Genomic DNA, 23,553 nt, shown 5'->3' with positions numbered 1-23,553 from the left:
AATTTCGGGACGGGATAGGGATTTCCGTTTTTTATGCCCACCCCTAACAACTTGTTTTAACCCTTTATATTATCGTTTTCTCTTCTCTTAGAGAACATTCGCCTTGTCTTTTTGAAGACTAATTATGTTTTACAATTTACTTGTAGATGTCAACCGGCGAGATATAATGCTTAGCAAATTGCGGGGACGACCCACACATTGTTGCAGGATAAGCAACTCTTTACACAATTTGTGCCTTACAAATCCTCTGTGACTTGTTTCATTGGGACTCACCAATTGATCCAAGGGCGTGGTATAGCACAGTTCTTGCTACCTAATGGTACTCCCATCATAGTTAAAGATGCACTTTATGCACCAGAGGGGAACTGAACCTTGGTCAGTTTTAAGGATATTCGTGTCAACGATTATCACCTGAACACCAAAGTTATTAATGGAAAGGAGTATCTCTGTGATACCTCTTGTTATGGACGTCACCGTCGCACCCGAGAGATGTTTGAACGTGTTAGTAGTGGGTTGTAATTTACCAATGAGATACTCTTTACACTAGGTGCAATTGAATCCAATGCAGTTAGCAAGTATTTTTGTGATTCTGATGCTTACAAGCTATGGCATAATCGTCTAGGTCATCCTAGACGTGATATGATGATTCGTATATTAAAAACTTCACACGGTCATCCATTTTTCAAAGCCAACAGGTATGTGGGAACCCCACAAGCCGTGAATGATGCTAGCACGGCCGTGGCACCTGTGTTTGTCCATGGCTCAGCCTCTCGGCCTGCCAAGGCTTTTCCACGGTCCTCTTAGGCCGTGATGGAGCCCACTGAGTTATGCGATGCCTTTTGCGCGATCTCTAATGCCCATAAATCATTTTGTAAAGTTTTTGCATTCGCAAAGATGCAGGCAAAGGCTTCCTTTGCAGTTGATAATACACAGAACATTTCATTCTTACAAAGGATCCAAGGTGATATATGTGGACCAATACATCCATAATGCGGACCATTTTGATACTTTATGGTTCTGGTAGTTGCATCGACACGCTTGTTACATGTCGATCTATTGTCCACACGCAATGCTGCATTTCCGAAGCTCCTTGTTCAAATAATTAAACTCAGGGCTCACCACCCTGACTATCCAATTAAGTCTATTAGACTCGATAATGTGAGAGAATTCACTTCGAAGACATTTGATGATTATTGCATGTCCATCGAGATTGATGTTTAACATCATGTACCCCACATTCATTCTCAGAACGGACTGGCAGAAGCGACAATTAAGCGGTTACAGCTTATAGCTCAGGCTTTAATTATGCATTGTAACTTTTCCATAACTGCTTGGGGATATGCAATCTTGCATGCAGGTGTACTTATTCATTTCAGACCCACCGCCAAACAACCTGTTAGTGCATACCAATTGGTAGCTGGATATGAGCCTGACATTTCACATTTACGCACGTTTGGTTGTGCAGTTTATGTGCCTATTACGCCTCCATTGCGTAATAAAATGGGTCCACAGAGACGAATAACAATTTATGTTGGATATAACTCTCCAATGATTATCCGCTACATTGACCCTCAGACAGGATCTCTCTTTACTGCTAGATTTGCATTGTTACTTCGATGAGACACACTTCCCGCATTTAAGGGGACATAAGAACATATATGTTTAAGATGAATTGATGTGGAATACCTCCACTATGTCTCATTGAGATCCCCGCACATCTCATCCTGAGATTGAAGTGCAACGTATTTTGTAGTTACATAACGTGGCAGATTCGATGCCTGACGCCTTTACGGATATTGCAAAAGTGACGAGATCAAGTATACCTGCTGCAAACTGTCCTGCGAGGTTAGAAATCCCGAACTTCGGGCAAGATGCCGCCGTGCCGGGGCAAGGCTCGGCCGAGCCTACCCTAGGTGGAGGCACGGCGACGGTCACGGCTCCTCCCAAGAAGAGGGAACAAGAACATGACTTATTTTTTTAAAATTTATATTAATAAAATAAATAACTGAATTTATATAATTCTTATATATGATAAGGTATAATGTATAGAAGAGTGTGTTGTAATAGTTTATAGTTATATATATATATATATATATATATATATATATATATGATGTAAAGCCACATTACTGGTAACATGTTTCATGTAGACAATTATTAACAACCAAAATAGGAAAGCAGAAATCTGAATAAGAAAAGTTTCAAATATAAGTTTCTACTAATATCTCAATACACATTCCTTTCTTAGGGAGTTTTTACATTATGTTGTTATTCATAACATGTACAACTTGGTAGCTATATGTAACACCATATGGTTTTGATGTAATCTAGATAACTTGGGTTGAACATGTGGAAATTGATGATAAGACACAAACTCATCGACTCTATAGAGATCTTGTTTGTGGTAACAATGCATATGGAGCACAAAGATGGATTGCTACTCTCGAAAGAATGTGTCAAAGATTTGATACCTCAATTAATGAAAATTCATCTCACAGTTAATTTGACACAAATAAGTTATCATTAATCAGGTTAAATTGTTTATATATGAAGTAGACTATGATACTAACAGGAAAATTCAAATATCTCATGTTATAAAAGGATTAAAAGCATATATCATGTCTTCCAAAATTTATAATAGTTTTGAATTTTAATCATGATATTTCATCATGTTATATAGATTTTTGTATGCCTGAAGGCAAGAGTAGCATATTGAAGCCTCTCCCACATGATGGTCAAGAGCTTTTGTGGAATGTTGAGCATGTCTAGAAAACTTGATTTCCCACAACTAACATAAGTGAATAATATCGGGGTCCGAATTAACATTCGTGAAACCAACGAACATGGCGAGCCCAGTGCATGGTTGTCATTGCTACTAATTCTGCATGGCTTCCTCTACACTTCTAAAATATTTTCAACTTCTTGGCAAATGAAAAAACAAGAGAGCATGTACACTTAGCAGATAACTGTTTACAAATACACACATGTGCAGACATTTATAAGAACTATTCATCATGATATACTTACAGGATTTTTTAATGTATCTTTTATAAAAGTACTTAAGTAATAAATCCAATTTTATTTTCTTTTTTCACCTAGTGGGATGTCCTTTCTGATAAAAATCAAATGAGGGAGATTGCATGCATTCCAACGGGAACAGATCCAAGGAATTGCATATCTATTATTCGGGTTATCTATTTTTTTTTTACTTTCATTTCTTATCTTATAGATTCATTTAACAAGAAATATTAGAGAAACAACTCCTAATCATATAGCATATACTTGATATGAAAATTTAAATAAAAAAATTTAGCCATTTATTATTAATACACTATATTTTATTTTTAACACACCCCTTGTGCTCTTTTGTTTGCATATATACTACCCAAACTGTCTTTCTAATTTAAGACTTAGGGTGTGTATAATCATATATCAAAAGGTGTACTATGCATAGTGTTCAAACAAAAAAAACTACATGATGTGTGTTAATAACAAAATAGGATATTTCCAAAAAAACAAAAAAACAAAATAGGATGTGCTAATAACAATCCCCAAGATTCATACTATCAAAACACAAGATTATATAAAATAATAATAATATGAATTGTTAACAACTTAACATACACATCAAAATTGGCTGAAATTGTCAATTTTACCTCTTAAACTTGACAACAATTGCTGACTTGGGCCCTCCATTAACTACATTAAGTTTAATGATTGCCATTCAATTTTCACATCACATATCATACACGTGAGAGGTAATATTGTCTTGTTGCATTTATTTCTATTGAATAATAGAAAAAAATAAAAATTTACAAGAAAGAAAATTTGGTTTGAGGAGAAACGAAACGAGAATAATAATTACATGGTGGAACACAAAGACCAATTTATTATTGATAATGAGACATTTATATTAACATTACATACATAGAGAGTATCTTGACGAATCAAATATTCATATATATATATATATGGGGGATCCAGAGTGGACGTCCGCAAACCAAGAAAAAGTGTGAACATCGCCTCACAGAGCTTCAAGCCAATGCCGATGGCAGCTCCGATTCCGTCCTCATAGACCTTAAACTTCTCAGACGTCATCACTATCAATGACAGGCCCCGCCCCAAAATGTACCCTAATATCGAGGCAGATCGTACGAGGACCACTGTCAAAGGAGATATACCGAAAATTTCGGCATAGTCTCCCATGAAAGTAGCTAACCTTACCGACACAAAAGACACTCTCAATATCTCAAATCCAACCTCAAAACCTGGATCCACCATACTCCCCAAAATTTCCAACTCCATAATCACAATTCAAAAATATAATTCAAAAAGTATGATGAAGTATGCAATGTTCGTTACCTAATATCATTGGACCCCTAGAGCTCGTAACTCATCTTATTCCTCAACCGCCCACCTCACTAAGACGACGAGGTCACTAACAATTATACAATATTCTAAAAATATCGTAACTGTGTAAATTATATTTAAAACACGTCCCTTCGGAAATCAAACACGAGACCATCCAACGCTTGATGGGTTACCCGTCCTCTCCTTTCTAAGCCTATTTCGGGAGTCTACTAGTACATCACATCTCTTCTAGTGACTCGGTAACATCGATACTGCTGCCCCTCTCTTCTGATTCCATACTCTCACTGCATTGTCGGTTCATCCCCTCTCTTCTCAGTTCTACCCACTAACCTCAAAGGATCTGCCGTAAGCCCCATAACATAACCCCAAATCTCACTCGTAAACAAATATACAACCATAATGCCAGAACCGACATAATAACGCATAACAGCTCATTCATCAACATAGATAAGTTAACCGATGTCTAATTTAAAATAAACGTGGCTACACACAAACCTTAGTCGGGTTGCCTACATACCCTTTTGAAAAGGGACCAAGCCATTTGTAGTTCAACAATTCACCAACCCAAACACTCCAACATACTGAAACCACAGAACCCACAACCACCAACTATCGAGGATAAATGTCAGTATCACGAACCCTCACATTTACCACAAACCTACAACATTCACCATAACAATGTAAACCTTATAACCATTCTGATTCGTATGACAAAAACACAACATCACAACCAACACACATAATTAATATCATAACCATCACCCATCAAACACACCAACCCACATCCATTATCAATCAAGATAATCACATAACAACAAACATTAAATGAAAACAATGTTTAGGTCAATAACACATTATTCCTACAAATAATTATGTAGATTAACAACATCATACAATAATCTAATTCTTCGATTAAGATGTCGATAAGTTCGTATTGACGAATGCTACTCATTGGAGTAACTCATTGCTCTAAAAACTACCTCACAAATGATTACCAAACTTCACCATCACAATATAAATGACATTTCTAACAACTTTCTAGTTCACAACAAATTCCAAATCCAAGCCGAAACAGTCCAATTCATGAAGAACACAAAATCGACACTATTCACAAACCCTATAATTAGAATTTCTTGATTTGAGTACTTATACTTCGATTTGGCTCAATTCCTTTGAAGAGATTGTCAACGACGCTGAGACAAGAAAAACCTCTCAAGAAATTCCGGCCATGGCGGTAGGAGGAGAGAGCTTTGACTGAAAAAGGGTACGGCAGTGGCGAAACTTTCGGGCGGCACCGCTCCTTCACGACGGCGAGACAAGTGCTGCCACCAACCCAGAAATGTAGGGGATTGAATCACCTTTCATTTGGGACTAGTGCACCGCCCTAGCTCGGCATGACAGGGGCGAAATCGGTGGAGGAAGGCGATGGGGTCGGGGGCTCAGGATGAACAGTGGCGGGAAGGAATTTGAATTTCTGAAAAATTTGATTTTCTCTCTTAAAAACACCCTATTTATACTAAATTTCCAAAATACCCAAATACGCTTTTTGATTCATAACGTTTACATACGAACTCCGATTTGGGTGTGTCGTGTGTCTACAAATTCGTATCGACGAGCCTGACAATTTTCGTGAACGAAGTTTTCTCGAAAAACTTACGTCTCAAAAAGTCAACTTTTAGACTCGTCACACTTAGTACGACTCTCGATCCGAGTAAAAAGATCAATGTAAAATTGTAAAGAATTGTAAAAGATTCGGGATATAACAATCAAGGTGAAGGCCAACATGAGATAGATGGATGGTATAGCTAGGAAGTTTACCGGAAAACTTCAAGCACTTTCGGGTGAACTTCGAGCTCGTTGATGAAGAGTCCACGGGCAAGAAAAAGGTAAGACTGGAGGTCTAGTGCAACAGTAGCAAACCATTGACGCCATCGACGCCGGCTTGAAGCTCTATGAGGCAACGTTCAGATGTTTTCTTGGTTGTAGACGTTTGCTCTGGATCCCCTTTATATATATATATATATATATCAATAAAAGTATAATCTACTCTAATAAGGAAACATAATCAGACTAAGGTCTAGTTTTAGAAACAAGTAAATAACACATGCATCGCACGGGTATAAAACTAGTAAATATAATGACAAGACTAAAATTATATGGAAAACAATAAATTTAATGAAGGGGTGCGAATCAGCAATTCTTGCTAAGTTTAGGCTACAAAATAACCTAATTGCAAATTGATGATGTAAACTGAAAATTATGGCCAATGTAAATTGACAATGTTTCCTATAAATGTATGTGTCATTCAACGCTTTATATATTAAGCTTATATTTAGGTTATTTTAAAATCAAATAAATTGTTAATTTTTTGGAATGGTTTTCATGAAGCAGCCTTTTGCACCAACTGAGAGTAATATGCTTCTTTTACAAGAAAGTTATATAGACCTTGAAGGGTCTATGATTATCTATGCTCATGTTGAGGTAGCTATTATCAATATCGCATTGAGCAATGAGGCCTACTCTTCCAATATTCCTGTACTTCCATCAGGGTTTATTATCTCGCATGATGGTCGTCATGATAATATTTACTTCTTACGGTGGCATTTCAAATATTAGTTCCCTTCCCTTCACCATCACAAGTGCTGAACGTCGAGTATGTCGCAGATGTCAATACCCTTTTTAGTCTGACTATTCAAAAAATAAAAGATGCTCTCAACTTCACTGACTTAGATTAAAGGGTCATTGTTTTGTACTTGTGGATTTTATGTGAAACAAATTATCCTATTTTGAGTGACATTTATTCAAAAATAAACCTTTGCTATGTAGGAGATGAGTAAAAAACAATTTTTTGTGACAATATCTTTAATTATTTTGTGACTAATTTTCTAATTTTGTCATATTGTATCTTTGGTTTTGATAATTTAAAACTAGGATATAACACGCCCGTCGGGTGTGGGAATTGAAATGCAGATTAATGGATAAGTTAATGCTGATTAGTGGGTATGTGAGAACTAGGAAGTTACTACAGATTTCACTTTATTTATTTATTTATTATTATTTAGTTTAGATTTAATAATTTACCTTATTATCCCTTAAAAAATAAACATATATTTTAATTAATATATTATGTATAGACATATACGTGTTTTCCTATATATTTTGGTTGACAAAGTGTGTTCTGATTATAAGAATATAGATAATATTCTTTAGTTCATTTATTTGACACGTCCTTTTTCTTTTTCAATTGATTAATTTAGTGTGTAGGAAATTTGGAATAAACCTTATGTAGGTATGTGAAGTAGAAGCTGCTGGCTTGTCCTGATTGCATATTAGGCCCTTCCGACCCTATCTGTTTATTTTTTTTATTTCTTATGTTTCCTGTAAAAGAAAAGAAGTAGAAGTTGCTGGCTATCAATTAATATTAACCATAGCATACTAAGTATTAATTTTTTTTATCAAAAAACTCGCACAATCTTACATATGTCAGTGAGGTTTGAACCTATGATCTTAACATTGTTAGTTGAGCTACTTAACCAAACAAATTGGTCACAGCTCACCGACGTGTGAGTATTATTCTAGTATTGCTGGGACTTTAAAAATAAACGGTAAATTTCTCTAGTGTTATTTGAAGTGAAAACCCTTGGACACTTTGGCACCCAAATGAATAAAGAGGAAACTTTGGTTTCTTCTCTGTATGGTCTTATAGTACTTTGCTAAGTTTGTTGTTCAAATTGATCATGTGGCACACATATGCTCTTACTGGTTAACCTCATTCATGTAACTTTATCAAAGTTAAGCTTACTCATCCAATTTAATTCGATGGAGGTCAACTTTCTAGAATTATTCCTATGGTATTTGAAGTGAAGACCCTTTGACACTTTGGCATCCAATGGAATACCAAGGAAACCTTGGTACTCCATCTCATCCAATCTGACTTGATGGAGGTCGAAGTTTTTAGAATTCGGTCCAATCGGCCATGGAAATCCAGATCGACCCAAGATTGATGCATTAGTATCTAACTTTTATTTTGAGTTTTTGGACGCTCTGAAAGTTTTAATTTGTTTTGGTAATATTGAGGTAAGAGTCAGATTTGATTAATACTTTCCAATATGTGTAATTGCTAGGTTTGGTGGAGAACTAGAGATCACAAATCAAAGCTTTACAGGTATCCTCTAAGGGGGGTGGATTGTGACGCCAAGCTAGCAAGCAAGTAGATCGCACTCGAATCCCACATCGCCCGTGAGAGAGTGAAAACTGTGCTTATATAAACAGGGTCTGTGGGGTGCTCCCTCAAGAATAAAACTATGTGGGCATGTGGGCCAAAAAACAGACAATTTCCTCAGCTGGGCTTAGCTGTCACAGTTACTCATCATGAATCTTCTGTAACCCAATTCCTACAAACCTCTCTTTACCTAGATTAAAAAAAAAAGAGGGTCTGAAATCATTTCATGCGAGAAAAGGACGAGATGGAGTACTATAATTGTGTTTTCTGATCTTTTTAGTTCACGGGTAAAGACCCCCTCCCCCTAACAAAGGAGTATCCCTTCCTTTTATTAGGTCGATTAGAAAAATTAGAATTGACGAATTTTTGGATACATAAGTTCAACGAATCGATGTGAGAGCATCTCCTCGAAGTCTCTGGATCCTTTTTCTCTTGTTCTCCCTTCCTATTTTGTATTTATTTAATTAGGATCCAACTTTCAATTAACACTCTTGGCAAAAAAATAGTGTTGACTAGTACATGTATTTCCCGGAATAACTCAATTACACATGTTATGTGAAGATAGAAAATATAGCGGACGGTCTTAACCGCAAAATTCTTCTCCCGGGTATATATTTTGATTTCTCATGACCTCTTGATCTTTCTTTTGTAAATAAAGTTGTGATAATTACTTATCACAGATTTAATAGGGCTTTTGCTATTGGGACATCCAAAATTTCTCATTTGACCTCCATGTATTTAAATTATTGAATTACATATATATTATTTTGTAAAATGACAATTCAGGACAATATATCTATAAAAGAGATATTATAATTATATCCTATAGAGTTTTGAATTCAATAATGATAGACTTCCTGATTTATTACTTTCCTAATCAATTTTTATTTTTCCAATGAATCCACATATTAGATTGAATTTTACGGGGAGTGAAATTTGCACTCCAAAAATTACAATTCATACTCCCTCTCTTACTTTATACTTTGAAATGCAAAAAATACCCTTGCTCAAGCTGCAAAAGCAGATCATGTTGTCTGTCATCACTGTACCCGCCACATTCCTCACCCTCAAGGCTTCAATGGATATCACCCTTCATATTAAATCCCAAGATATAAAGAAGTGGTTTTGTAATTATTTTGATCAATTGGGTGATCAAAACTCCATCACATGATACCACAATACCCATACACACATCCTTACAGAGGATTGTCATCTTCAGGATGCATCACTATAGTAGATTTGGACACTAAGGACATAGAATTCTCAATTTTGTGTTGATCAATTTGAAGATTAAGATGAGTTCAGCAAAGGAAATATGGAGAAGTTCCCACAAGATATTGATACCCTGGAAATTGTATAATTGAGCGAATTTGTATCACGTTTTCATGATGAAAGACTATAAAACTCAAGGGCTGCATTGGAGGCAACCCATTTCAACTGTATATGTGGAGGAGTCGTCTACGGGAGTTTGAATTTTCTAATCCCTTCACTCTTATGGTTGAATTGTATATGTGTTGATATGTGATATTATTCTATGCTTGTGAATTACATGCTTATTATTGAGGACAATGTAATTTTCTAAGTGTGGGGTAGGATTGCAAGTTCATTGATTGTTTGTGTCATGATATAAAAAAAATCCAAAAAAAATGAATTAAAAAAATTTATTGCTTTATTGAGTCTTAGGATGCCCCTAAAGTCTAGGATGATTATGTCTCTAAAATACATAGATGATGGTTTTGCATTTCATACGAATTGAATTGTAAGTTTCATTGATGATGTGGATTTGGTATGAACATGTGAGATTTAGATTGATTGATTATGATATAAATGTTTTGGTCAGTTTAAAGTCCATAACAACCTGTGAGTTTTCGAGCCTTTATTTACTTTCTTCATGAGATGTAATTTGAAATTTCGTGGTTGTTCATAAACCTCACTATTCTTTACATATTCAATAACTATGTATCATAGCTTTTAATGGACTCTATAATTTACTAGAACTCACTTTTGTGATTGTTGAAACTTTTAAGTCATAAAATGTTCTGATTTTGAAAATGATTTATGGTTCATTTCTAGGAATACCACCACTTTAGCCAAACAACCATGTATCCCTATATGTGCCATGTTTGAGACCCCTTAGTTGAACCACATTTGAGCCTATATTGAGCCTTTTATTCATCACCTATGTTATCTCCATGCTTAGTATAGTTACATCTACCTTCTCCTATAGATTTGGCAGAATTCTTATTGAGATGATGTTGTGATGATACATGAAATAAGTGTGGGGTGGAAGACATTTGAAAAAAAATTCAACAAGCTTTTAAGCAAGCATTGCTGAAAAAAAAAACAAGAAAAAGAAAAAAAAAAGAGAATGATGAACTCGGCAAGAAAAGAAAAAATGTTATGTTATATTCCTTTTGTGATTTGGAGTTGAGTTGTAATTGAAGGTCTAAAAATTTTTACTTGACCTTTGTCTATGTTCACTTTGTAGTTATAATGATGATTATGCCCAACTTGTTATATTCTGCCCCTGATGGTGTGTGGTGTCATAAGGATGATGTTTACTCTGCTAAGTCTATAGGATTACTTTTGTGATTCCTTGATATTCCATGCCTTTAGCTACGCCTAAACATTTACCATATCTAATGATCCTAATGATTCTTAAAATGAGCAAATCTTGGTTTGTGGAGATGATCACAAGAGTTGAGCATATGGTTTTGGTCCATTTATGCACTTAGTTGTTAAATGAGGTTTTCCTATGTTATTCACAAAGTGCCTTCATTTGTTGAAATATGTAAGTTATTTGATGCCTTAATATCCTTTCTCTTGCATATACTTATGTGTGAATGATAACCATGAATCTGAGTGAAAAGAAGAGAGTATGCCTTGTGAGGAGGATTGGATTGACTAAACATGTTAAATGTTTATTATCTTGTATCTGACTAATTCATACTATGAAGCATGTTTATGAAACTTGGAATTTATGTGCTTACATTCAAATGCTTGAAAACTATGTGTTTTAAGATTCTGAGACAATCATTTAGGGGCAATAGTGTCTCATTTAGTTTTGTTTTGCTAAGGGACTAGCAAAAACCAAGTGTGGGGTAGTTAATAGGAGCACTTTGTGCGACGTTCTTAACATGTTTTTACCTCAATTTGTACTTTTCTTAGACCTTATTGTTGTACTATTGAGTCATTGAGTCGTAGTAAGAGTCTTGAGCAGTATTAGATGCATTTTTGTACTTACATGAGTTAAAACGCATAATTAATTTAGAGTCCTAGTTTGACTAGGAATCCTTGTTAGGTTTTGAAACTAATTATCTCTTACTTATGATTTTATTTTCTTATTTTTAAATTGGATTGAAGAGATAATTAAAGAAAAAAAGATGGAGCCAAGTCATGCAACAATTAAATAGAAGATGATCATTAAAGGCATAAAACATGGCATGTTTTAGAGAATAAAACATGGCATGTTTTAGGGATTAAAGCATACCATGTTTTAGGGAGTAAAACTTTCTATGATTTAAGGGATTAAAGCATGACATTATTATAGGAAGAAAGAATTAATTTCAAACCCTCCATCTTTCCTCTATATATACATGGCTTCACCTCAAAAATATGATAACTTCTCATTAGCATTCAAGAGCCAAAACTCTACCAAAACACCACCATAAACTTCACTCACAAATTAGCCAAGTCGTCCACCCAAAAACCATCATCATCTCCACCAAGTTTCACCATTGAAGACACACCTTCAAGGTTCCTACAACGTGTGATTCTCGCAACTCATCTCCATGGCTTCGTCTATTTGTGTTAATCTACAATTCTTTGTCTATGAAGATTGTAAGTTGTTGTTTATGTGGAAATATTGGTTTTGTATTTGTTTTAAAATTTTTAGATTGTATTTGATATTTTTTTGAGACTATGTCGAATCTATGTTCTTATAATTAATGAGTTTGTATTTCTATTGTTGTGTTCTAATCATCTTTCTCATACTTTTAGATAATTTTCAGATATGTGCATATGAATTTAGTGGTTGGATGCAATCCTTAAGATTGTGTTTGAGTGCTAGATTCATCAACCATATTGACACAAATCGAATCATGCCATAAGTAGGTTCGGTTTGTGTTGATTAAAAGTGGTAAAAATTCTGGAAATTTGCATGTGAAACCATGGTGGGTGACGCCACACATGAAACATGTCTCTAATAAAGATTTGGTGCTTAAATGTAATCTTGTTTGATTTCTACTCTAAGTGTTATTGAATTTGATTGCATGCAAATTTAGATTAGGCCCTAAGTCAATCTAAATGTTAATTGAAATCTTGCATGATTAGATGATCCCCTAAGGCTCTAATTGTATTGGTGTCTAAAAAGTATGTAATTGGTCGAATTAGAATGCATGATAGGTTCGAACTTGTAATTATGTGGTGTAATGGTAAATTTGGTTTAAGTTTGTTAAAGAGAAGTCGATCATGTAAATAATAATTTAGGTTTTATTTTAGTAGTTAATAATCAATCTCAAACCCCCAATTATTTGTTAACACTAAACGTTTAGAGTTCCATTCAATTTCCCGGACTGAACGATCCCTGCTTATTCTATACTAACAATGATGTTTTACAGGGTTTATTATAGACGTTTTAATAAAACGCTCTATCAACTTGTAAATCTTTATTTTGGTTATATGTAATTTTCTTTTTTGATGAAGCTAAAACCCCCAAAATTTATCGGAGCTTATTCGATCCACGGTCTGTGGAGCTTCACAGCATAAAATCACCACACATGTTTCACACGCGTAATTTGTTAAAAGCCACACATGGCACATACGCCCTCAAAATTACCATCATCTTGTCCCTCTTTCATCATTATGTGGAAGAAAAAGATGGAAACATCTTCATGTTCATTCATCCCAATCCCTTAATTATTAGTCTCCCTCTTTCAACTGTCTTCTTCTTCTTGTTTCTTCTTTGTGCTTCAGCTCTGTGCGGATTCCATAATTGGAGATTGAAGTCCAAACTGGCTTGGCGCTTGGAGAAACTCGACGTCGCCGTCTTTGAAGTTGCCTAGTTGGGCTGCTATTTTTATAGTTGAACAAAGACATGGATCGGTGGAAGATGAGATTCTCACTTCAAAAACCTCAAATACAAGCCGTCTTTTTCCCAAATCGAATTTGAGACAGTGTTGAACAATCAGATGATTTCCAGCGAAACTTGGGCTTTTGCGAGCTTCTTTGAATTCCTTTCGGTAACCTTGGCTTTGTATCTTCATACCTTACTTAACCAAGCCTTCGATTTCACCGATTTGGAAATAACCCAATTTTCCTTTTTGTGTTCTTCACCACCATCGTGTCGCCCCTCGTTGACTTTCATTATCTCGGTGAGGTTCAGAACTCCTTCACCTCTGGGTAATCTCTCATTCCTTCTCAGGGGAGATTGCTGCAGGTTTTACGAACTCCCAAGATCAACCATGTAATAATACCCTATTAGAACTTTGCAAATTAAGTCTATCAATCCCACGCGCATCAAAGTCTTTTACCTTTTTTTACTAATTTCAACTGAAACAACCAATAACCGCCACGTGTCTTTTACCTGGTGCGACCCTCCACGGCCATGGGAGAATAATTTTTGAAAAATTCATATATATTACAACTTTTCAAAAATTGTTAAATAAATAGAGTTGTGTAGACCGTTAGACGAGCTAGAAACAAGTAGCCAATATTCAAAATATCAGTATCGGGGGATATATCATTTTTTTTTGAAAAAAAATGAGATATCGGATATATCGGGGATATTAGAAAAAAAATATCGTTTCTCTTCCGAAATTATTTATTTATTTATTATTGAATTACATACAAACAAATACAATTATTAATTTTATCTAGTACTCAAAAGAGACTCTAAGTGCTTGACAAGATGCATGTTGGTCGATAAAACTACAATACTATGCCCAAGACATATGAGCCATATAATACAAATTGTAATGGTTAACATGATAGTCATATATCTCTTTTGAGCTACTAACAATTTCTCCGAGAATGAGATAGTAAGGATGAACCCAACTCGATAATTGATCATAAACGTCTTCAAACTTACCATAATTGTAAATAAGATGACCAGATTGATAGTCGACCTCATGTGATTTGCTTGACATCCTAATGTGCTCTATGCCTAAACTGATAGAATCAAAACTTAAGGCAACTGAATTAACATCAGATGAAATACTTTGATCATCAATAACTCCTCTTGTCCTCCTACCGCACATATTTTGTTGTTGCGCACCGTGACTCTCATCTTGGGTAGCATGATCAAAATTACTTTCACAAGTAAACTTCTCAAATCCTCCACCTACATAAGATTGTCCATATTCAAACCTTGTATCTCCACCATCTTGTCGACTTCAACCACCACCACCACCATCACTATCTGAACTATCTGGAGTTGCTACACCGCTCCACACACTAGTATTATCAGAATCATTTCCCGAGTCTCTAACTTAATCAGATAATACTTTATTTACATCAGTTCTAAAATTAGTTGCATTTTCTATAACATGTGGATGAAGGTTGTCATTTTCATCATCGAGATGTAGAAGCATAATCCAATCATGAAGAGGATCAATGACATTTTGAAGTGGTTCACATACAAGCCATATAATACAAAAATTGTAATGGTTAACATGATAGTCATATATCTCTTTTGAGCTACTAACATAGATATATCGTTTAAAAAAATAGAAATATCAAATAATGTATCAAAAATATCGGAAAAATTTGGTATCTTGCGAGTAGCAGAATACCTGGTGGCAAAATGGCATATATATATTATTGGCCATCCGGAATTCTCAATAGACCGCGGGCTCCACAGGGGAAGGAAGCACACAGTTCAGATACTTAAATGAGGTGTTGTCCTTGGCGTAAAATAGGCGCGACTCTTTTACCTTTTTCTTTCCCCCCAGATCAAGGATTCATAAACCACGTGTCATATTCCCCTGAATATTCGTTTTTTATTAATTTTCCCTTATTTCTTTGTCTTTCTTTTTTTTTTTTCAAAAAAGAAAAGAAAAAGAAAAACGAAAAAGACAAATTCCTCCAAATCTCGCGGTCACTCTCTCTTCCTTTGAGCTTCACTCAACTCGGCTATATATATATAGTGAACCGCATCGCGTTATCTCAGTTATCTCTTCTCTCTCTGATCTCTCATTTCACCTCTCTCCTTCTCTCTAGAAATCTCTGAAGAACAAGAAGCTCAGCAATGGCCGCAGTCGCCACTGATCCGATCTCCAAGCTCAAATCCGAGGTCGCCGCTCTCAGCCAGATCAGGTAATCTATCTCTCTCCAATGTATCTCTCTTCGTTTCAGTTCTTCGCTCTGATCTGACGACGAGTTTCGTTTGATTGATTCTGTTGTGTGCGCCGCAGCGAGAATGAGAAGAACGGATTCATCAACCTCGTCTCTCGCTATCTCAGGTAAAAGTTGAAATCACCAACTCTCTTAAATTTTGGTTTGGTTTGAGAAATGTGAATCTGAATTGTGATCGGAATCTGTGTGGCAGTGGAACGGAAGCGACGCATGTGGATTGGAGCAAGATTCAGACTCCTACGGAGGAGGTTGTGGTTCCTTACGACACCTTGGCGCCTACTCCCGAAGGTGGTGATGGATCATCATCATATCGTTTTTGCGAGGTTTCGATTTGTATGCTTATGATTGTGCTTGATCCATGCAGATCCTGCTGAAACCAAGAAGCTTCTGGACAAGCTTGTTGTGTTAAAGCTTAATGGAGGCCTCGGAACAACTATGGGATGTACTGGTCCAAAGTAAGCATTGCTATCTCTATTTGTTTGAGTATCAGTCTTCAAGGTGGCAATGATTTTTTTTATATAATTTTGATTTGTTAAGAATCATTTTTCTGCTTAAAATGTTGAGATTTGGATATTGTGATCGTTGAGGTGATCCATGGTCGCTCTCCTTTGCTTCTTGATGCTATTTTTAGTTTTGGAATATACCTGCGCAGAGAAATCGATCTTAAAAAGATCAAATTTGGTGTTATGATTAACTCTGCGATAGAGCTTAGGATTAGTTTGATCATCTGTTTTTCTCCATTTTGTGTACAGGACTAATTTATATGGGGCTCGCTTCATTTTGCTATTTTTGAAAGATTGCGGTGTTGTTTACTGTCTGAAGTTCTAACGCGGCTAAAATTTGATCCACTGTCAAGTGCGGCGATATTAAATTTTTAATCTACACTGATTTAACTCGATGAGGTTCAGACTTGGCAAAAACTGGGTTCTGTCTTAAATTAAAGGCTACACTTTTTTAATATTAGATCCACAAAAACGTGAACAAATGTTGAACATGGATTCATTGGATCTTGTTTGGATTCGTTCTCTTGTTCTTTCGTGGATTCATGAGACATGAATGACTGTAGTGTATACTATTATATATATATATATTTATATAATCTAGTTAGATTTAAGATCTGTCTTGTCTGCATTGCACTTGACCCAGCCTTCTAATTAGTCTTGTTACTACTTCAATGATATTAACTTCACTTCTTCTGGCTTGCAGGTCAGTCATTGAAGTTCGAAATGGGTTGACATTTCTTGACTTGATTGTCATCCAAATTGAGGTTTTCTTCCTCTCTCTCTCTCTCTCTCTCCCCTTTATCTACCTCTACCTTCTTTGTCATATCAGCTTACCCTGCCTCTATGTTCAGACTCTCAATAACAAATATGGGTGCAATGTTCCTCTGCTTTTAATGAACTCATTCAACACTCATGACGATACATTTAAGGTTTGAGAATTTATGCCATGTTGTTAATTAAATTTTATTTGTATTTTACTAAAAAAAAAACTGCTTCTTGTTTCCATTAGATTGTTGAGAGATACACCAAGTCAAATGTTCAGATTCATACCTTTAACCAGGTCTGTAGACCCTTTCTTGATCCTTGCTTTGTTGAATTTTTTTTTTCATTGCATAATACAATGAACCTTAATGTCAAATATTTTTGGATATGCAGAGTCAGTATCCTCGTTTGGTTGTTGAGAATAATTCACCACTTCCATCTAAAGGTCAGACCGGCAAGGATGGATGGTAAAGTCTAATTTTCACCATCAATTATGCATAAGGCTCTTCCAACATACTTCTGAGTATTGATTATAGAATGCATTTTCATAGGTATTGAATGTTTCAGAAATAGTTAGTGACCTTTTTTAAGGCTCAATTGAGGAAATTAGTAATAGAACCAAAGGAGTTTCATTCATGCTCCTTCCATCATCTTCCAAACTTATGTTGCAATATTCATACTTCTAATAAACAGGACAGGTGATGTGTGACCTTGATGTTATATCATCATGACCGTGTTTTATGTGTGCTTGCTTATGCTAGATGAAGCTTTACCCTGTTTCATAGATACTTTTTGGAATAATATCTTTAGGATCATTGTTACAATACGCAGTCTGCTATTGTTTGTCATAAGATTTTGTTTAGTTGAAGAATTCCTTAGCATGCATTTTGCCTTAAATACTGGATGTTCGATTTCATTTGCAACTGTTAATAGTTCCTTTTTGATGTTAGCTCTCAAATGATTATTTTTATCTGTGTATTGGTACCCGACTTCAGTAATTCAGTTCTTACCTTTCAAGAATGGCACGTTGTGAATGTTGCATTGTTTTGGTTGTCAGTTGATTACATAAAATTTCTCAAGTCTTTTGTACTAGGAATCCACATTTATTTTTTATGACATGCAATATGACGTCCCTTTATTCTCATGATCAATACATATAGGTATCCTCCCGGCCATGGTGATGTGTTCCCATCCTTAAGAAACAGTGGTAAACTGGATATGTTATTGTCGCAGGTTGGTGCCCTGTTCCTTTTTTCTGAACTCTTTTCTTAGTTTCTTTTGTTGACACCTCAGGTATAACTCCTTCCTGTGTTAAAATGTCCTTTTTTACAGGGCAAGGAGTATGTCTTTATTTCCAACTCAGACAACTTGGGTGCTGTAGTGGACTTGAGTATCCTTTTTTTTTTTTGTTACTGAAAATTATACTCTCTCCTGAGGCATGTGATTAACTTTTGATGCAGCAGCAATTAAAGGAAAAAAATTATTAAATATTGGAATATAAAGTGAAGCGGCTGATTTAGGTCGTTTGCGGTTTAGGATAAATTATTGTCCCGTTTACTACTATACTACATTAGCAAAGAAATCATTTAGAAGTTTTATCCTTGACTGGATGCAATAGAAATATTGAATCATTTGGTCGAGAAAAAGAATGAGTACTGCATGGAGGTACTATTGGAAGTTCCTTTTGTCACCTCATTCATATGCTTTATACAATTTAAACTCAAAAGCCTACATATATTTCTTATTTATTCAGGTGACACCGAAAACATTGGCCGATGTGAAGGGTGGCACTTTAATCTCTTATGAGGGAAGGACTCAGGTATAAGCTGCACATTTATTCCTAAAGTACCTTTCTTTATAAGTTGTTTTGTTTTCATTTGTTGAAAAATATCTTTTTTTTTAGGCTCAAATATGGATTTTTTTTCTTAAATGATGGTAATCAGTATTTATTTTATTCTATGGTTTCTACTTTCTATGTTGTTTACTAAGTGTTATGATCAATTTCTGATAGAAGTTAACACTTTGATTTGAGACCAATGTTGCTCAGGCTTGGTTCACGTGGGCTGATTTGTCATATTAAAGGTTTACATAACTTCAGGGGAAACAGTTTGTTAGAATGACCCTTTGCAATAAATAAACCACATTCTGAATAGTTCTCATGACAATAGATACAAATAGACTAAGTCAACAAAAAAATATAATACATCGAGTATGAATACAAGTATTACAGTGCGCTGAGCTGTTTCAAGGTTTAGATTCGCTTTTTACAGTTTCAAAGTTTGATTTGTGTTTCCCCTTATTGCTGAAAATGATAGTAGGCCTTTATACTTGAGCTTATTTTGTTCCAAAGAAATAATGTTGCGAATTTTGACTGCGCTTGACATTTTTCTGGTTTCTGATGTTCTCATGCAGCTCCTGGAAATTGCTCAAGTTCCTGATCAACATGTAAGTCCTATTTCCATTCTTCCTCCTATTCCCTCCAAATTTATTTCATTTGTTATCTCAATGTGGATAGTTGCCGCATATTACTTAGCTAGATTTCTGATTCGTTGTAGGCTAGGAACACTATGTAGTGGAGTCGGATGTAAACTCTAGCAATTGTATGCTATAATGATTTAGATATTATTTTGATGGCACATCTATGTAAAATTACATTTTATTTGATTTGGTTTTTTTCCTTATTTTTTCATCAATCAAAAGAAACTAGTTAACTTCATTTTAGATTATGACCTTATCACAAACAAAATTGACATTCACTCTCTCTCACACACACACGTGTATTTTGTATGTACCCAAATGGGTTGACATAATATATAGCACATGTCATTATTAAAGATGTAATGTAATGAGAGAACAACAACGTGACTTTTAAGGTTGATCGGGGTAGAGTTTGCTTGGGCTCTTTTTTTTCCTTATTGTTTTGAAGACAGCCAGTTTGCAAAAGCTGTTGTCATTTGTTACTTGTTGATTTTCTTCTTGATGCTCTAGAGTTTGTTTTTCATCCCATATATTTTAATTTATTTTTCTCTTATTGTGTCACTTTAGTTTGAGTTTATATTAAGTTTATGCAATATATTGTCACCTGGCATTGCTCAAAACAAGCAGTGTTATTGACAAGTTCACAACCTACTCATTTCGTGAGTTTATTACTGATATCTGAATGGTTTCTTGGCGACAGGTCAATGAGTTCAAGTCAATAGAGAAGTTCAAAATTTTCAACACAAATAATTTGTAAGTCACGTTACACATTATCCTGGTACTGTTGTAAACATTTAATGATTGAATTCTAACAACTATCAGTACAGGTGGGTGAACTTGAGCGCGATTAAACGTCTTGTGGAAGCTGATGCACTTAAGATGGAGATTATCCCAAACCCAAAGGTATGCGTTGGACACTTACATCTATTGCCTCTTGGGTGGTGGCAAGCAATGCAGCTTGCATTGCGGGAGTTTCCTGCCCCTCTTTACTAAGCCTCCTTGAAACAATACGGGTTCATTGATTTTTTTTTCTGCTTATTTATTTTTATCTTATGTATCATTTATTTACTGATGTAGGAAGTGGAAGGAATCAAAGTTATGCAACTTGAAACTGCAGCGGGTGCAGCAATCAGGGTATCTAACATACACAACACCTCACTAATGTGCTTGATTTTGTTTTATCGTCAGAATATTTTTTCTTTGATGTTTAGCGTTAATACTATTGCTGTTATAACCAGTTCTTCAATCATGCTATTGGTATCAATGTGCCCCGATCTCGATTCCTCCCTGTGAAGGCATCTTCAGATTTGCTTCTTGTCCAGGTAGCCTTCTTGTCTTGAACTAGTTGTAGGATCTTTGTAATAATAGACGCTTTTCTAAACTATCCTTTTGACCTTCTTTGCAGTCTGACCTCTATAATGTACAAGATGGGTCTGTTACCCGTAACCCAGCAAGGAAAAATCCTGAAAATCCTTCTATTGAATTGGGGCCTGAGTTTAAGAAGGTAAATGTTTAAATTATGTGATCTGATGCCTGTTTGATGCCAGATAATTACGGTGTTCTTCTCGTTCCTTATAGGTCGCCAATTTCTTGAGTCGCTTCAAGTCAATCCCCAGCATTCTTGAGCTGGATAGCCTTAAGGTGTCTGGTGATGTGTGGTTCGGTGCTGGTGTTGTTCTCAAGGTATGCATGTCACTGGAGTTGCACATCTTTCAAATTAGTGTTGTTATCAGTGTCTTGTGGGTTGGCTCACCAAGTATAACCTTCTTATGTTGAACACAGTTTATTCATGTTGATAGTCCTGCTACAAATTTCTCTAGCAGATTTCCATTTGTGAAGCCAATGAATTGAATCTGGAAACACTCTTAGTTCACTAGTAATTATTGCAGGCTTTACATATGTTGTATTATTGTACTGCAATTGTTTTTGCTCATATTGTATTCTTTTGTACAGTCTGGTAATACCGTCTTACCATTTTGGTTTTTTATCTAATGAAGGGCAAAGTAACTATCACAGCGAAACCGGGGGTGAAGTTGGAAATTCCTGATAAAGCTGTCTTGGAGAACAAGGTAAAACAACAAACCATATAGACTCTTGTTTTGCTATGTTTATGTTTGTTTTTCACTGCCTTAAGTTTGCTAATTGTACCTGTCCAGGATATTAATGGTCCTGAGGATCTCTGAGTTACTTGCCATGAAATATACGGGAGGACTTGTTGAAGTTGTCGAGATACATGGTCATAGGCCATGCTTGTCTAGTATGATAGGATAATAAATGTGTTTTTGTGCTGTTTTGCCTTATGCTGCGCCTGAGGTTGATATACTTTGCAGCGTGCCATGGTTAATCCTTTTGTGTATGAATGAACAATGCCAAAGGTACAGCGTGAAGTTTTTGTTATATATTGCGGGCTCTTCCATTATTTTTCTCTTTTCATTTTAATCAGTGTCTCGATGCGACAGTTGATAGATGCCCTAGCCTTGTAGGGACTTTTCATAGATAAGGATTGATGCATGTCGCGAGCTTCAAAAAGTAAAATTTTACAATATTTCCCAGTAGAATGTAGAGCAAGTAAATTTCAGATGCTGTCCTTTTGGGGACCTGTTTCCTGCTCATTTCCCTTTAAGATTACGTAGTTGCACACTCACAAGTCACACCACACAAACACTAGGTTGAATCTTTGGTCTTATTATTCCCAGTTAACAGACTTGGACATATGACTTCATTTGGTCCTTGATTTCGGAGAATTTCTTGGTTTCTCTCCAATTAGGTTCCTCTCGGGTTGGTGCCACATTGATGACCTCGCAAGTCGAGGACCTGATGACAATAGAAACCTCAATGGTGCAGGTCCTGGTACTTCCGAGGCTCCAGACTGGCAAAGTGGCAAACCAGTCGACTACGAGACTGCCGTTCTTATCTCACGATCCAAGAAATAGAGAACAAAGACGCTCCATTCATCTGGTGTGCCTCATATATACGTTGCGAACTTGATTGGGTAGGGTAGGAGTAGATGTCGTATTCATATCATAATCTTTCTGTGGGATTTGGAGTTGAAATCAATTGGTCCATGCAAAATTCAACACATTCTTACTAGCTGTAAATGCTACTGCATTGTTGGTCTGTGTTCTGAGCATCATCTCCTGTTTGTGGACATCACCCTCCTTCCTGGTCAGGTATAGGTATACACTTGTTTAGCTTAAAGTATAAAACAATGAAATTAACCTTTTTGTTTACAACAAATTGTCATTTCTTAAATGCTCAACTCCATACGCCATTTCTCGTTTGATACGTTGTGTTAGGTGACTGAAAAATCTAGAGACGAAGGTGAGGTGATGAATGGTGAACGGTTCCGCATACTAGTAGTAAATCTACAATTTTTCTCAGTAGTGTGTGGAAGTGTGGAACAAGTCAAATTCAGATTCAGATTGTTTTGGAACCAAAACACTTGGGACCTGTCTCCTGCTCATTTCCCTTAGACTGGTTCTTTGGGAATTGTTGGGATTGCATCATAGGTTCTAAGGTTCCTTACCTATATAGGAGCCTCAAAATGCAACCGGAAAACCAGTCGACTACTACGTACGTACCTTGTTTATAGAAAATACAGATATTCCTACAAGCATTCGCACTAAAACTCAAATGGCACTGCATTGCTTCAGAAATTGGAACTACTCCTACTGGCATAAGGTTGGTTTTACTTGGTTGTGGCATGACGGGTGTTTTCCGATTACCATGAAACCATCACAGATTTTTTGAGAACCATTAACAGTTTTTTCCCCCTCATTTAGTCTTAATGAAATTGTGTGTTAGCATTTCATATAGAGAACTTCTATTCATACTTCTAAAAATGGTATTTAGACCTTCTTACTT

At 35.8% G+C, this 23,553-nt stretch overlaps 2 protein-coding genes across 2 annotated transcripts; both read left to right on the top strand.

Annotated features, from left to right (window-relative positions):
• The first annotated feature begins 1,774 nt into the window (after nucleotides 1-1,774).
• On the top strand, nucleotides 1,775-7,106 carry LOC126803504 (homeobox-leucine zipper protein HDG8-like). Its single transcript, XM_050531302.1, is given in 7 exon segments — nucleotides 1,775-1,930; nucleotides 2,332-2,497; nucleotides 2,557-2,620; nucleotides 2,719-2,857; nucleotides 3,100-3,189; nucleotides 6,763-6,952; nucleotides 6,955-7,106. Coding segments are annotated over 7 exon segments (957 nt in total).
• Nucleotides 7,107-15,749: 8,643 nt separating this feature from the next.
• Nucleotides 15,750-22,108, top strand: LOC126786655 (UTP--glucose-1-phosphate uridylyltransferase). Its single transcript, XM_050512549.1, has 21 exons — nucleotides 15,750-15,907; nucleotides 16,006-16,053; nucleotides 16,140-16,234; nucleotides 16,311-16,401; nucleotides 17,153-17,213; nucleotides 17,301-17,378; nucleotides 17,459-17,509; nucleotides 17,605-17,678; nucleotides 18,372-18,444; nucleotides 18,544-18,601; nucleotides 18,830-18,876; nucleotides 18,965-19,030; nucleotides 19,624-19,656; nucleotides 20,390-20,442; nucleotides 20,517-20,592; nucleotides 20,767-20,823; nucleotides 20,928-21,011; nucleotides 21,095-21,193; nucleotides 21,268-21,372; nucleotides 21,687-21,758; nucleotides 21,846-22,108. Exons 1-21 carry the CDS (start codon nucleotides 15,840-15,842, stop codon nucleotides 21,870-21,872), a joined length of 1,416 nt encoding a protein of 471 aa, XP_050368506.1. The 5' UTR covers nucleotides 15,750-15,839; the 3' UTR covers nucleotides 21,873-22,108.
• The last annotated feature ends 1,445 nt before the right edge of the window (nucleotides 22,109-23,553 follow it).

This window comes from Argentina anserina, chromosome 1 (genome assembly GCF_933775445.1).
Source record: "Argentina anserina chromosome 1, drPotAnse1.1, whole genome shotgun sequence".
NCBI lineage: Eukaryota > Viridiplantae > Streptophyta > Magnoliopsida > Rosales > Rosaceae > Argentina > Argentina anserina.
The sequence above is the reverse complement of the archived record's forward strand: the minus strand, read 5'-3'. Positions and strand labels throughout refer to the sequence as shown.